Genomic DNA, 15,938 nt, shown 5'->3' with positions numbered 1-15,938 from the left:
CATACCCATTATACAAATTTGTGTCCTCATAAACCACATAAACACACACAAACATGTTTTGTACAGAGAGCCCAAATGACCGAAGTGAACACAGAACACCGAAACAATCACATTCATAGTCCAACTGATCTTCTGAAATTACACATCATAAACATTGCATCATGCTGAATAACTGATCTTCAAGAGCAAATGATGAAGGGGTCTACATGAACTGACAGGAACTTTACTTACCAATGTGATTTGATGCAAACAAATTAACACTGTATTCTTATAACAAAATAACATTTAGCTTTTATTTTGTTCATAGTTGTATACAATGGTTAGGTATATTGAGATATTTACATAATTTACTTCAGGCACAATGGTGGTGATTACTGAGCAAATAACTCAAACTGAAACAGTCAATCACTAACATGTACTGTATGAGAGACACGTGGACTTCTGTGATATTAAACCGTTGTGTAAACGGTGTTAGAAGAATCAGAGTGGTTTGTGGGTAATTGTGGAGAAGCATAGACTGTTTTAATGGGATCAGAGGGATTTGTGGGTAATTGGGCCGTAGCATAGACTGTTTTAGTTCCTGTATTTGGATCAGTGTGAGGTCTGATGTCTGCAATTTCCTTATAAATTAAGCCCGTTTGAGGAACTTGACAAGAGAATGAGAAACTATCTACAGATCTCGAGGTTCTCTGACGTCACAGCAAGATTATGGTCATATTTACACTGTACAAACACATGATCATCAAACACACTGACAACAGGAGATCGAAACATCAGAAACTCACAGTGCAACGAAAATGTAGAGATCACAGTGTCTGGAAGTAAACTGGACATCCTTTGCCATAAATGTAGCATAATGTGAAGTTCATTTAGCCATTTGTGCATAAATATGTACATAGGATCCAGATTTGGTATTAACTATGGCAACTGAATTCAATTTAAGCTATTATTGTATCTTCAGTTGTTCCGAACTTCCTGTTGTATAAAAAAAAAGTCTATTTCAGTGCCAGCATTTGCACTTTAACATGATTTGTGCACCAAGTTACTAAAATAACATGCAGTGTTGCAATGCAAAAAGTACTGAAGCTAGTCAGTACTTGAGTTGAATAATGACACTACTGCCTATTTAGAGCTTCTTTAAAGCAGATTTTGAATTGGTCTCATATAGAAATATACAGAAAAAAGGCAAACTCGACTTGTCTCATGACATTCATAAATCAAGATGCATTTATTATTGAGACACAAAATGACAAATCTTAAAATTAAGCACAGGTTTATGCTTGAAACGAGAACAAATATCTGTCAGTGTGGTCAGAGAATATAAACTGAATTTAAATCTGAAAACAGGTTTATATTATATAATTTGTGCACCAGATTACCAAAACTAACAGCATTTATGATGGCCACGTTACCAGGAATCATCAATAGAGTCAAAATTAAATTCTCCATTATTTTCTCTAATTCAGTGATCTTCTCTGTTGTTGGGGATCAGTTCTTCTGAAGCTCTCGGTGTGTGTTGCTGGTGGTGTTTCTGTCATGAATGCAGTTAAATGCTGCTGTGCGTCACTGGTACAACACAGAGAGAGAGAGAGAGAGAGAGAGAGAGAGAGACAGAGAGAGAGAGATTTTGATTTTTGAAAAAAACTTTATTTACAATTTTAACAGTATCTTTTCACAATAAGCTAACCATATAATCCATTCAACACATTACACAGAGGATACTAAAACCTACTGAAATTATAAAGAAAAAAACAAATCACCTTCACAAACTGCACACAAAGCACCATGACTGCACCATATCAATTCAAAGGTTGAAAGATCTCTCATAGTTTTATAAAACCGAAAATCAATCAAAACTCTAGATTTTATCAAAGTTAAAAAACATACATTTACATCATCGCTACACTTTTGTTCCACTCTATTTTTTTCCTGCTGATATAAATAGCCATTTTTGCTTGCCCTAAAAATGAAATTCAACAGTTGACAGGTAAAACGTTTTTTCTGAAAGTACTTAAAACCCAAAATGAAAGTCTCAATACAAAAGGTTTCATCAAACCTACAAAACAATTCTTTTAATCTCACAAACAAAGGTTCTAATCTAAAACAATGCATAAAAGCATGTAAAACAGTCTCCCTTTGAAGACAGAAAGGGCAAGCAGAATTAACTTCTGGATTCAGCATCGAAATAAAAGAATTGACAGCAATGGCACCATGGAGAATTCTCCATTGTATATCACCAACCCTTTTAGATAATGGTGGCTTATATAATGATCTCCATTCAGGTTTTACATCATTTCTCAGTTTGAAAACAGAACGCCATGGTGTATCAGTTCTTTTCTCTAACACTTTCTTATTAAAAACCAAAACACAGGCTCTATAAAGTTTTTTCCCTTCACTTGACAAAGAAATCTAAAAGTAAAGATTCACCTGATTCCAGCAAAAAACCTATACCCTCTTCAAGATTGGGTTTAATAATCAAACATGGAAAAGGATCCTCAACATCAGGAGTACAAACCCCTGTAAAAAAATCTCTTAACAAATGTTCTTCCTCAAATGTAAAACATGATTTGAGTTTAACAAAAAAACAAGTTAATAAACGAACAGATCTAATTCCTAAATGATTGGATACAACATCCACATTTTCAAAATGAGGCCCAGTTAAAGTCAACAAATGTCCCAATGTAAAAACCTTGGATTTCTGAAATATGGTGCTGAACCCCGGCAAATAGCAGTGAGTAGCAATGTCCAACCGGGCCCCAAGTATCAGTGGTTCCTGCAAAAGCCAGTGTAGAGAAAATGAGTTCTCAGTCTTGTGAACACGAAAAAAACTCCACACCTTGAAAAGATTTCGATAAAAAGCAGGCAGTTCCGATAAATCCAATTTGGTTGGATCCATTAAAAAGAGGGATTTATCCAGTCCGAAACCCCCAATAGTGTGCAAAATGGTGCAGCTCGCAGCACGCCAGCTGAAATCTGTAGAACCATCAAGTAGTCTTTTAAAAAAACTGTAACCGAAAGGCAGCCATTCTACTTTTTAAGTGAATCAAACCATGCCCGCCTTCATCTTTGGGGAGGTATAAAAACACTCTGTGGGACCCAGTGCAGTTTGTCCCAAAAAAAGTTAACAAGAGCAGCTTGAACTTCCGCTAAAAACTGTGGTGAAGGGTCTACACAGGCCAATCTATGCCAAAGTGAAGATGCCACTAAGTTATTAACAATGAGAGTTCGCCCCCTATAGGACATATTCGGTAATAACCATTTCCACTTATCCAACCGCCCCTTAACTTTTTCCATCAGCCCCTCCCAATTTTTTTTGTAACACACTGTCATCCCCTAGATAAACTCCTAAGTATTTTATACCCCCATTCCCCCAACACAAACCATCAGGAAGGCAAGGTTTACCATCAATCCATTGTCCCAACAATAAAGCATCACTCTTTTTCCAATTAACTTTTGCAGAAGACAACAGTCTAAATTCTTCAATTAAATTAAGTAAAATCTGCACATCACTTTGTCTGTTGATCATCACCACAATATCATCGGCATAGGCTGACAAACAAATCTTATTATTACAAACTGGCAAAAACAAACCACTTAATTGACCTCTTATCTGTTGAAGCAATGGCTCAATCGCCAAGGAATACAACATTCCAGACAAGGCGCAACCTTGTCTGATACCCCTGAGAACCTGAAAAGGAGCACATAAGCCACCATTTATTTTCAGCATACTCTCAACGTCACAATAGAGTACCCTAACCATATCTATAAATTTTTTACTAAAACCAAAAGCTGTTAAAGCATTCCACAAATATGAGTGCTCTACTCGGTCAAACGCCTTCTCCTGATCCAAAGATATCAAGCCACAGTCCAAATTTAACAATTTAGAGATGTAAAAAATATCCCGAATTAAATAAATATTATCGAATATAGATCTACCAGGGACACAGTATGTCTGGTCCGGATGGATAACCTGACCCCAACACTCCAGCCAATCTGTTACCCAATGCCTTAGAAAGTATTTTATAGTCGCTGCAGAGAAGCGAGACAGGGCGCCAGCTCTTAATATCTGTAAGGTCCCCTTTTTTTTGGAAGAAGAGTGATCACCGCTCTTCGGCAACTCAAAGGCAACCCGCCCTTTGACAAGCTGTCCTTCAGTACTTCCAGCAGATCTACACCCAACTCCAACAAAAAAGCCTTATAGAAGTCAACCGGGAGGCCATCCACTCCTGGTGCCCTCCCAGACTCCATGCTTTGCAAGGCCTTATAGAGCTCTTCCAGGGTCAGCACTCCTTCAAGATCATGATTACCCTCCTCTGATACCTTTGGTAGGCTGTCAAGGAAAATGTTGTCCACACAACACTCTGACTTGCGCTCACTCCTATACAGATTTTGATAAAACTGTACTGCCCTTCCCCGAATATCAGCAGGATCCAACAATAACACTCCATCTTCAGAGCGCAATCCATGAATAAACCGTTTCTGCCCGTTCTTTTTTTCCAGATTGAAAAAGTATTGGGATGGTGCATCCATCTGGTCAACGCTTTGAAAACGTGAACGGACCAGAGCCCCCTGTACTTTATGCCCCAGTAGATCAGCTAACTGAGCTTTCTTCTTTGAGCAGGATTCTAAATAATGAATCTCACCTGTAGATTAAGCCAAATTTTGAAATTCAATTATCTCTCTTTCCAAAAACTCTAAAGAACGAGTCAACTCCTTAGTAACGTTGAGAGTATACTGTTGAGTAAATTGTCTTATTTTTACCTTACCAACATCCCACCACTGTTGCAATGAATAAAAAGAAGACTTCTTTGTTCTGTGAGTTTCCCAGAAATACTTAAATGATTCCTTAAAAAAATTATCATTTTAACAAATTAGTATTAAAATGCCAGTATGCGCTTTTTGGTTTTATTGAGCTTAAAATAAGCTTACAGTGCACCATACTATGATCTGTAAAACTTACTGGTGTTATATAACTTTTACTGAAAATACTAAGATGGTGATTAAAACTGTAAAATCTGTCCAGCCTAGCTAATGACATAACATTATCACGTGTGTGAACCCAAGTGTACTGTCTCACATTATCATTTAAAGATCTCCAAACATCACATAAATCATACTTTTTAATAATATGAATAAAACGTTTACGTGAAGCCAAATGAGGCTCAATATGATTTCGATCTAAATTATGCTCAGTACAATTGAAATCACCACCTAGGAACAAGAAGTCTTCAGGGCAACAGTTTTGTAGAGTTGAACACAGTATGTCTAAAAAAACATTCTTTCAACTGGTGCAGTTGGAACATAAACGCAAATAAAAATAAACACATAACCTTCAACAACAGCTCTAATTTTTAAAAGCCTACCTTTTACTATTTCATCAACATCATAAGAAATAGGACTAAAATTATTTGTGAATAAAATGGCAACTCCCCCACTTATTGAAGTGTTATGACTTAACACAGGGATGCCATCAAACTCCCTCGCCCAGTCAGCAGCATTTTTCAAGTCGCTATGAGTCTCTTGTAACAAAACAACATCAATATCTTTCTGCTTAATTACTTCATATATTGTAGCTCTTTTTCTAGAATCTCTTGCACCGTTAACATTCAAAGTAGCTACATGAACTTCACCCATAAAAAAGAAAAAAGAAAAGAAAAAACACCCAAATAGCCAAAAAACATCAGCCATTCTACTTTTAAAATTAACAGACATCATTGTTTTTAGCAGTATTGAGATTCCTCACAATTTTCTTAAGTCGATAGACTTCTTTGTTAGTAAAGCAACTCTCTGCCATTAGGCTTCTTGCTTTTTCAGCAAACTGTTTGACATCAGGAAAATATTCCTGCACGTGCACACCTCTTTTATTTTTTGTTGATCTAAGGAATAACTTAATATCATCAAGTCCGTAATCCCGACCAATGAACTTCCCCTGAGAAAGTGTCATAGTCAGAAGACCCACCATCACTTTCTGTATCCTGATCCATATCGTCTTGCACTTCACTAGTTTTACTTATTTTGGCATCAAATATTTTTTTAATCATCTTCCTTTTATGAGGCATTTTGAAAAAAATGCTCTTCCTCCACACAATCCGTCACACATGCTTCTTGCAATATCACCGAACTATTCTCTAAAGCACTTTCATTTTGCCCATCTCTTTTATCCTCAGAAAACTGTGCCACGCTCGGTAAATCTTTCGCACTAGCCTCTAAAATTGTTTTGGCGCGTATCGTGCCCGAGTGTTCACACTGCAGTGAAGTCGAAGCAACAACACTCTCACCGGGAACACTCGTAGCCGTAACCGCCACAGCCGAGCTCGGCCCCTGCAACACCTCCTCAGCTGCGTCTGCAACACCAAACGCACCACCATCACCCCCAGTACTCTCATTAACTACGTTTGTTTCCCTTTCTGAATTTTTTTCAGGACAATTACGAATTAAAATGTCCAGATTTGCCAAAAAAAAAAAACACTTAGATTTCGCGGTAGTGACCAACATGACATATTCAAAATTGTCAATTCGAAAATTTAGCATTATGTCTAGCTCGACATCATCCTGAATAATCATATACGCGAATCGCCTGAACGAAACAATGTGTTTCAATAGAGGTGATTCGCTATTGATTGGGATCTTTTTAATCGGAGATACCAATTTTCCATATCGAGATAAAGCTTGTGTCAAAATTTCGTCACTTACGAATGGTGGAACATTTGACAACGTGACTCTCTTAGCTGGCAACGAAAGAGGAAGAACAGAGACAAAATCAGCACCAATGACTATTTCATGTTCGACTACTTCATTGACTTTATCTACACTATTAAGAAACACCACAATGGCACTATTCATTCTGGAGGCGGATAGCACGCTCTCGTGCCCCACAACCTCACCAATGGCAAGACAACATTCCTCCACACTCACCGCGGCGGCTACTTTAACCGCATTACGCCGCGTGAGTGAACTCAAAACCTGCACACGTGGGGCCGACATGCTTCCCCGATAAAGTGGATAGCACGCGGCCCAACAAAGAACAAAAAAATACTAAATTGAAAAGACCCGAAAAACAGCAAGGGGGAAAAAAAAAGAAAACAGCTTCACTCACAAGCCCTCCAGTCACGCTCACACACTCCGTCAACTCGCACCCAGACACACCGGCCCTCCAGTCACGCTCACACACTCCGTCCACTCGCACCCAACACTCACGCCGGAAGCAGAGAGAGAGAGAGAGAGAGAGAGAGAGAGAGAGAGAGAGAGAGAGAGAGAGAGAGAGAGAGAGAGAGAGAGAGAGACTCATAACGCCCATATTCAAAAGTGGAGACAAATCAGACCCAAACAACTACAGAGGCATCTGTGTGAGCAGTAATCTGGGGAAGCTGTTCTGTAATATCATCAACACAAGACTCGTACACTTCCTCACCGAGCACAATGTCCTCAGCAAAAGTCAGATTGGATTCTTACCAAATTATAGAACATCTGACCACATCTTCACCCTACACACCCTGATCCACAAATACATCAACCAAAACAAAACCAAAATATTTGCTTGTTTTGTAGATTTCCAGAAGGTCTTTGATTCAGTTTGGCATGAAGGTCTGCTGTCAAAACTTCTAGAATCAGGTAATGGGGGGTAAAACATACAATATTATAAAAACAATGTATTCAAAGAATCAATGCGCAATTAAAATTGGAAATAAACGAACAGAATTCTTCACTCAAGGGCGGGGGTGTGAGGCAGGGCTGTCCACTATCACCGACCCTCTTCAATATCTACATTAATGAATTAGCGACAGTCCTAGAACAATCAGCAGCACCTGGCCTCACACTACATGACTCCAACATAAAGCTCTTGCTGTTTGTAGATGATCTGGTTCTGCTGTCTCCAACAGAAGAGGGTCTACAGCAGAACCTAGACGTCCTGCACACGTTCTGTCAGACCTGGGCCCTGACCATTAATCCTAACAAAACTAAAGTACTAACATTCCAGAAAAGACCCAGAGTTCAGGGAAAGAGACACAGCTTCACCCTTGGTATCACCAAAATAGAATATGCCACAAACTACACATACCTCGGGCTGAAGATGAGTGCAACTGGTAAACTAAATTTGGCTGTGAATGAACTGAAAGAGAAAGCGAGAAGGGCCTTCTATGCCATCAAAAAATCTATCCAAATTGAAATACCAATTCGAATCTGGCTCAAAATATTCCAATCAGTCATTGAACCTATTGCATTATATGGCAGTGAAGTGTGGGGTCCTCTCCTGAATCACGAATTTGAAAAATGGGGGGACAAAAATCCGATTGAATCCCTGCATGCTGAGTTCTGTAAGAGTCTCCTCAGAGTCCAGAGGAACACTACGAACAACGCATGCAGGGCAGAATTAGGCCAATACCCTCTACTGATGCGCATTGAGAAACGAGCCATCAAATTTTGGAAACACCTAAAAATGAGCGACCCCAACTCTTACCATTTTAAAGCACTTAAAAACCATGAAGTGAACCCTGAAAAAAGTCCCCTGATTCAGATGATCCTGAAGCTGCAGAAGCAAACTAACAACAGCCAGCATCAGGACTCTGAAATATCCATCCACACAATTCGGGCCCAACCAAATAATAAAAAAGCACAAAAAGAAAATTATCTAACTTATTGGACTGAAACAACAGAAAAACAAAGTAAACTTGAATGTTATTTGGCCCTAAATAGAGATTACACAACTGCAGAATATCTGAGTACAGTGAAAGACCGTAAATTAAGAAGACCGATGACGAGGTACAGACTGAGCAGTCATACTCTGACTATAGAGACGGGCAGATATCGACAGCACTGGCTGCCCAGAGAGAGCCGTATCTGCCCTTACTGTAGTCATGGGGAAGTGGAGACAGAGCAACACTTCCTCACCAGCTGCTCTAACTCTGAAGAAATTAGAAATAAATTTTATCCCAAATTTGAAAATACTTTACCCTGACTTCAAAATGTTGAACAAGAAAACACAACTTCAGTATTTTATTAGGTGAAAAACAACACTGTATCTTACTAGCAGCAAGATACATTGATGCCTGTCACAAAAAGAGGGAGGAGTCAACAAATCAGTGATGCGCCTACACACACACACACACATTACAAACACACAAACATACACAAATCAGTGATGCGCCTACACACAAATTATAAATTGTTTGAAGAATTTTAAAATGTTATTTGTTCTACTTTGTATATACATGGATGTATATAGATTCAATGTAAACACTATGCTTTGGCAATACATTGTAACAATTGTCATGCCAATAAAGCACATATTGAATTGAATTGAATTGAATTGAATTGAGAGAGAGAGAGAGAGAGAGAGAGAGAGAGAGAGAGAGAGAGAGAGAGAGAGAGAGAGAGAACAAAAACGATGCATTAACAAAAAAGAACAAACATTACAGAAGCAGAATACAGAACTGTGGACATATCAAGTGTTTTTGCTGCATATTTTTCTGTGTTCCATGAGTTCCTCTTTGTTTCCCTTGTGGCCTTTAAATGAAGAAAAAAAAAAAAAAAAAAACCTTCATTAGAGACATGAATAATTTAGTCAACAACACACTTCTCATACTTTCACTTTACTTCCCTTCTCCTATAAAAGCCTCATTTTCCACATTCAGTTCTGCAGAAACTACTGAAACCACACTCACTTTAAAACATGCTTGATAATTCACTTAGGTAAATGGTTACGATACAATTAAAATATTATATTTATTCATTAAGCAGACATATTTACCAGAAGAGAAAATACAAACAAATGATGAAACACACCAGCAATTTATCAGGAGCCAATAATCACTAAAGCAGAAGTGAAGCTGTAAAACAGAAGTTTCAAATAAAAATGATTTTAATATTACACATGAATTAATTTGTCCATACACTGTAGGTTCGCCTGTATTATGATTTGAATTCAGATCCTGTTAAACACAGATGAGACCTTTGTCACAAAGCTGTGAAGCTCTTATGTGTTTGTTTTTCTGTGTCTGTTTCCTTGTCATTTAATTAGTCAACACACTTTATCCTGTATGTAACTTCAGTGTAGAGCAGCTGCCTGGCCATAAACACAGCGGTTCAACTATGCAAAACATATGAAGCTGTAAACTCGTGTGATGAGATGAGCCACTGCCTGCCTTTCACATGAATAAAACAAATCATGCACAAATAACATCAGTGATGACCAAAACATTACAAACAGCTGTAAATGTCTGTGAACTTTACAATAAATCTACAAAGACTGAACGTCTTTACGAAAGTCCAGTGACTGACTGAGATCTTTTCCACAAAGTCAAGCAGATGAGGACATTTAATCCTCAATTAAACCATTATTTATCTGAAGTTTCTTCATTAAATCAGGGATTGTTTTTGTCCCGTCACTGATGAATTTTGGGACCAGCTTTTACTCCATTAAGCTTCTCTGAAACAGTCAGTGAAAACGTCATAATGGTCTTTTGAGTGTCACGTCTTCAACTGCTTAATGTGAAAGAGAGATGCCTACTTCCTCTGAGAGAGAGAGAGAGAGAGAGAGAGAGAGAGAGAGAGAGTCAAGCGGGTCACTCTAGTGTTCAGCACCACAGACAGCCATTCAGCAACTCAGATTCAACACACACACACACACACACACACAATCACATTTACAGTCACAGTCTGATGAAATGACACTTTATAAATGCTAAATAACTAACCTTCAAGAGCTGAATCAGTGAATTCACATTTATAAAAGACTTTTCCAAACTCAAGCAGTTACAACAACAAACTGAAATGGCCAATCACTAACATGTATTTACTCTAATCCCTGGATCACATGAACTTCTGCACTGCTAAACTGTAGCATAAACAGCGTTAGAAGAATCAGAGGGGTTTGTGGGTAATTGATGAGTCGCATAGACTGTTTTAGTAGAATCAGAGGGGTTTGTGGGTAATTGAGGCGTCGCATAGACTGTTTTAATGGAATCAGAGGGGTTTGTGGGTAATTGAGGAGTCGCATAGACTGTTTTAATGGAATCAGAGGGGTTTGTGGGTAATTGAGGAGTCGCATAGACTGTTTTAATGGAATCAGAGGGGTTTGTGGGTAATTGATGAGTCGCATAGACTGTTTTAGTAGAATCAGCAGGGTTTGTGGGTAATTGAGGCGTCGCATAGACTGTTTTAATGGAATCAGAGGGGTTTGTGGGTAATTGAGGAGTTGCATAGACTGTTTTAGTAGAAGCAGAGGGGTTTGTGGGTAATTGAGTAGTCGCATAGACTGTTTTAGTGGAATCAGAGGGGTTTGTGGGTAATTGAGGAGTCGCATAGACTGTTTTAGTGGAATCAGAGGGGTTTGTGGGTAATTGAGGAGTTGCATAGACTGTTTTAGTAGAATCAGCAGGGTTTGTGGGTAATTGAGGAGTCGCATAGACTGTTTTAATGGAATCAGAGGGGGTTTGTGGGTAATTGAGGAGTCGCATAGACTGTTTTAGTAGAATCAGCAGGGTTTGTGGGTAATTGAGGAGTCGCATAGATTGTTTTAATGGAATCAGAGGGGTTTGTGGGTAATTGAGGAGTCGCATAGACTGTTTTAGTAGAATCAGCAGGGTTTGTGGGTAATTGAGGAGTCGCATAGACTGTTTTAATGGAATCAGAGGGGTTTGTGGGTAATTGAGGAGTCGCATAGACTGTTTTAGTAGAAGCAGAGGGGTTTGTGGGTAATTGAGGAGTCGCATAGACTGTTTTAGTAGAATCAGAGGGGTTTGTGGGTAATCGGGCAGTTTTGCAGTCAGTTTGAGGCCTGGTGTCTTTAATCTCCTCATAAATGTAAGGCATTTGAGGAACCTAAGAAGAGAATGAGAAATTAATAACAGCGTTTGATGAAGGTCATTCTTTGAAACATTTATCAACCTATTTGATTTCACAAACCGCTTCACTGTTTTCTGTTCCAGGTTCAGACATTTTAGAGTCTGAATCAGGGTCTGTAAAAACAAATATACTAGATTAAATATAGCAATACTAATGATACCTCACATTCAATAATATTTCACATATATCAGGTGTGACCAGCAGGGGGAAACAACATCTTTCCATCCACTCATTCATCAGACAACAATGTCATGCACTGGCAAACAACTCTAAACATTATTCTCATTAACAAATCACTCCGACAAAGGTATAAATGGGTAACAAATTATATGCAAAGGAAGCCGTGGAACTAGTTGATTTGATTTTAAGACAAAACCCACCTTTATCTCGAGCCTGATGCTTCTTACAGAGAGCCACTTTAAATGAAACGAGTCCAGTGATGAGCAGAAGCAGAATCACAGACACACCGATGATCAGAGACGAGTCTGAGAGAAAACACAAAGAGAGCCTGATTCTCTCTGATGCCTGCAGGTAAATGAGTCAAAATTAATGTATCGACCACCAGAATACCATTGATAGACGGAGAACTCAGTGTTAGATCAGATGTTGATGGCTGGGAATTTAGTGAAACAGGTGGAGTTGTGATTGATGATGGTGGTGATGATGATGATGAAGATGAAGATGCCAAGGGTGGTGGATAAGTGCTTTTCCCTTAAAAAAAAAAAAAAAAAAAAAAAAAAAAAAAAAATATATATATATATATATATATATATATATATATATATATATATATATATATATATATATATATATATAGAACATCTGTGAAAACCTGTGCACAAACTTTCAAGCTTTAAATGATTTGAAAACCCTATAAAGTTACAATTTTTGTAAATGGTTAATCTTATAATAAAATTTGTTCATTTTAAATTCAGACAGTAATATGAAACAGCAAACATCTCACCTCTCATTAAGATGATACTACACCTGCAACTAGTGTTGTCAAAAGACCCAGTACTTTGGTACCAATTTGGTAAAAAAATAAAAATGTTACGGTACCAGGTTTTTTTAAGTACCGGTGGTACAGAGTACCCGGTCAACCCGGTTCTTGATGCGCTCTCTTCATAAAAGCATTGAGAGAGGGCGACATCAAAAGGAGGAAACACACCAAACTAACAAAACACTTTAAAGACAGACACCCAGATCAAACGAAAGAGTTCAAGCTGGTAAGTTTCATTGTGTTTCCCAAACATTGATTTATTTGGAACGACACAATATCAAAACTGACCTCCACAAATACATTTTCCAAAAGGCTTTGACTTCGTTGAATAGACATGAGCACTGTGTGTGTCAAAGTCGAAACCCAGTGTGGGTGTTTTTATATCACTGTATTTCTGAAGGAAACCAGCTGTCTTCAGAAAGTTATGGATGTCATTTTTATTTCATCTTGCCTGTAATGCCTGAGCAGCGTTTGTGAGCACTGGCTCAGCGCTTATTTGATTACATCCCTTACCTCTCTCTCCCGCTCTACAAGCGCCTCCTTCTGGCAGAGAATGAATTTGCATATATGCCAACACAGAGTGCAATGCATTTTTTAATAAGCGTGTTTTTGTGTTTTGCTTTGGTACCGAAACTGGTCCGTGACAACACTACCTACAACTATAAATAACAAACAGTATAATATTATATTATATTATATTATATTATGTTAATATTAATATTATATAAATATTTGCATATTTCTCTAGTACATATACAACTGTTAAACAGTCACAATGCAAACACACTTATCCAGATCCTTAAAACACACTTTAGCTCTCTGTAGCCATCTTTAAAGAGAACATTTAGCCAGACACGTTTACTCTATGCATGCATATGTAATGTCACCAAATGAATTTCATTTGAGCTCTTATTGTATTTTAAGTTGTTCTGATCTTCCTGTTGACTAAAAACTGTCTTTGTAACATATCTCCTGTTCTATGACTTGTTTTGGACTTTTATGTTGTAGTTCTAGTTTCTTAGTTTCCTGTCTTAGTCTTTAATCTATTTGTAAATTCTTTGTTCATTGATTATTTTCTGGTGTCAATTTATTATCACATTTAAACATAGCCCCTGTGTTTCTTTGTATGTTGTGAAGTCTCGGTTGTCTGCCCAATGCTTTGTTTGTGTTTTCTGTTCTGGTTCTTGTTTGCTCTGTGCTGGTTCTCCTTTTGTTTTGTATTTGACCTTATTTTCATTAAACTGTTAATCTGCATTTGGATCCAGTCCCCTCTTATCTTTGTGTTCACCTTAATCACAGAAGACATGACTATGGATACCTTCATCAGGCTGAAAACAATCAATTAACTAATTAGCAAAGAAACTACAAACAGACTAGGACAGGAAATAGGAAATGAAGGAACAACAATTACAATATAAAAGTCCAAAACAAGACACAGAACGGAAAATTTGTGACAGACTTCGAGCCGACATTTGCCCTTTAACAATATTTGTGTAATTGCTAAATATAAGTGTTTCACTGCAAAAAGTGATGGCGATACATTTATTTGGGATACAAATTAACAAAAATGAAGCAAGTTAATGATTGAAATGTGATAGGGTTGAAAAATAAACTTAATTTAAAAGGAAAACTATTTTTACAAAATATTGTCATTTATGCACCAAACTGCCAAAAATAACAGCATTAGTGATAGTCATGTTCAGAAAGCATCTGGGTTACTCACCTGATATAATTTTCAGCTTCACTTCAGTGTTAGGATCTTCAGAGAGAGGGATATCAACTGCACACCAGTACGTGTCAGAATCCTGTTCTCTCAGATTTCTGAAGGTCACAGTGAAAACTGTTGCTCTTGTGTCATCAAACAGAGAGAATCTTCCAGAATCAACCCATTTGTTTTTAGTCTTAGTCCTGATTCGGTCTGTACAGTCTGACCACTGTCCTCTACAAAAATACTTTACATTTGCTGTATATTTTTCTTGATATGTGCATGTGATGTTGATTTCACCTCCTGCATGTCCAGTCACACTCATGGAGGTCATGGCACCTACAAAAACAAACCAGCATTTTAATAAAATTAAATAAAAATGTAATAAAATGCTTTAGTACATTAATTATGAGGCTAAAATGAGAGGAGCATTCAAAAATGGCTTTCAAAAACAAGTCAGTTTCTCACCAGGAATCATCAGCAGAGTGAAAGTCCAAATGATCTTCATTCTTCTTATTTAATGATCTTCTGCGTTGTTAGCAGATTCAGTTCTACACGGGTCTGTAGCTCTCGGCGTGTGTGTGTTTCAGGTGGTTCCTGGCAGTGTGTGAATCATGAATGTGATAAGATGCAGACTTCCTCTTCCTTTGTCTTCTGCCGTGGTATGTGTCACCCGTACAAGTTAGACTGAAACAGTGAGAAACAGAGGCACAGGTCACAAAAAAAAACAACAACAACAACAACAACATGAACAATATAAGAACAAACTGTACAGAAGAAAGCAAAGTACATGTGTGTTGACAAATACTTCGTGCACCATGTTTTACACACTATGAGCATTCAGTGAGACTAAAATCTGTAATGCATCATGACTTCCTCTTTGTTACACACGCAGCCTTTGAATGAAGAAGAAGAACAAGGAAAAAAAAACCTTCATAGTATCATGAAGTGTGAAGTCAATACACTTCTCACAATTTCACTTTACTTCCCATCTTCTGTGTTTAGAGAAAACCCTTGATTTCCACATTCTCATACATGGATTAATTCAGTTCTGACGAAACTACAGAAAACACACTCACACTTTAAAACACACTTCATCATTCAGTTCATGTTTAAGTAATTTATTCATTAAGCAGTCACATTTACCTGAAAAGACATACATGCAAATGAAGAAACACACCAGCAATTTATCATGAGCCAATAACAGCTAAAGCAGAAGTGATGTTCTGTCATGACAACTCTTGGAGGGATCGGCATGGTAATGTACATGACAATGTTAATGTATTTGGTCTTGGTCGAATAGCTCACCTACACTGCTAGTACAAGTACCAAGACTTGCTACTGCCAATACATCCACAACATGCTGCTGTGAGCATGTAAGAATATTGC

At 37.8% G+C, this 15,938-nt stretch overlaps 1 protein-coding gene across 1 annotated transcript; it reads right to left on the bottom strand.

Moving 5' to 3' along the window:
* Window positions 1–10,857: 10,857 nt before the first annotated feature.
* LOC109105051 (CMRF35-like molecule 8) lies at window positions 10,858–15,223 on the bottom strand. The gene is made up of 6 exons (XM_042765163.1): window positions 15,018–15,223; window positions 14,568–14,888; window positions 12,415–12,555; window positions 12,225–12,329; window positions 11,905–11,957; window positions 10,858–11,820 (listed from the first exon to the last, which is right to left on the bottom strand). Exons 1-6 carry the CDS (start codon window positions 15,055–15,057, stop codon window positions 11,422–11,424), a joined length of 1,059 nt encoding a protein of 352 aa, XP_042621097.1. The 5' UTR covers window positions 15,058–15,223; the 3' UTR covers window positions 10,858–11,421.
* Window positions 15,224–15,938: the final 715 nt, after the last annotated feature.

This window comes from Cyprinus carpio, chromosome A1 (genome assembly GCF_018340385.1).
Source record: "Cyprinus carpio isolate SPL01 chromosome A1, ASM1834038v1, whole genome shotgun sequence".
In the NCBI taxonomy this organism is placed as follows: domain Eukaryota; kingdom Metazoa; phylum Chordata; class Actinopteri; order Cypriniformes; family Cyprinidae; genus Cyprinus; species Cyprinus carpio.
This window is presented reverse-complemented; position numbering and strand designations above follow the sequence as displayed.

What these genes read in the sequence shown, in the direction of transcription:
- LOC109105051 (XM_042765163.1), bottom strand. Translation starts at nt 15,057, where the DNA reads ATGAAGATCATTTGGACTTTCACTCTGCTGATGATTCCTG. An exon ending in GAGTTCTCCGTCTATCAATG is followed by an intron (nt 12,330 to 12,414) that starts GTATTCTGGTGG and finishes GTTTTCTCTCAG; the next exon opens with ACTCGTCTCTGATCATCGGT. An exon ending in GCATCAGGCTCGAGATAAAG is followed by an intron (nt 11,958 to 12,224) that starts GTGGGTTTTGTC and finishes TTGTTTTTACAG; the next exon opens with ACCCTGATTCAGACTCTAAA.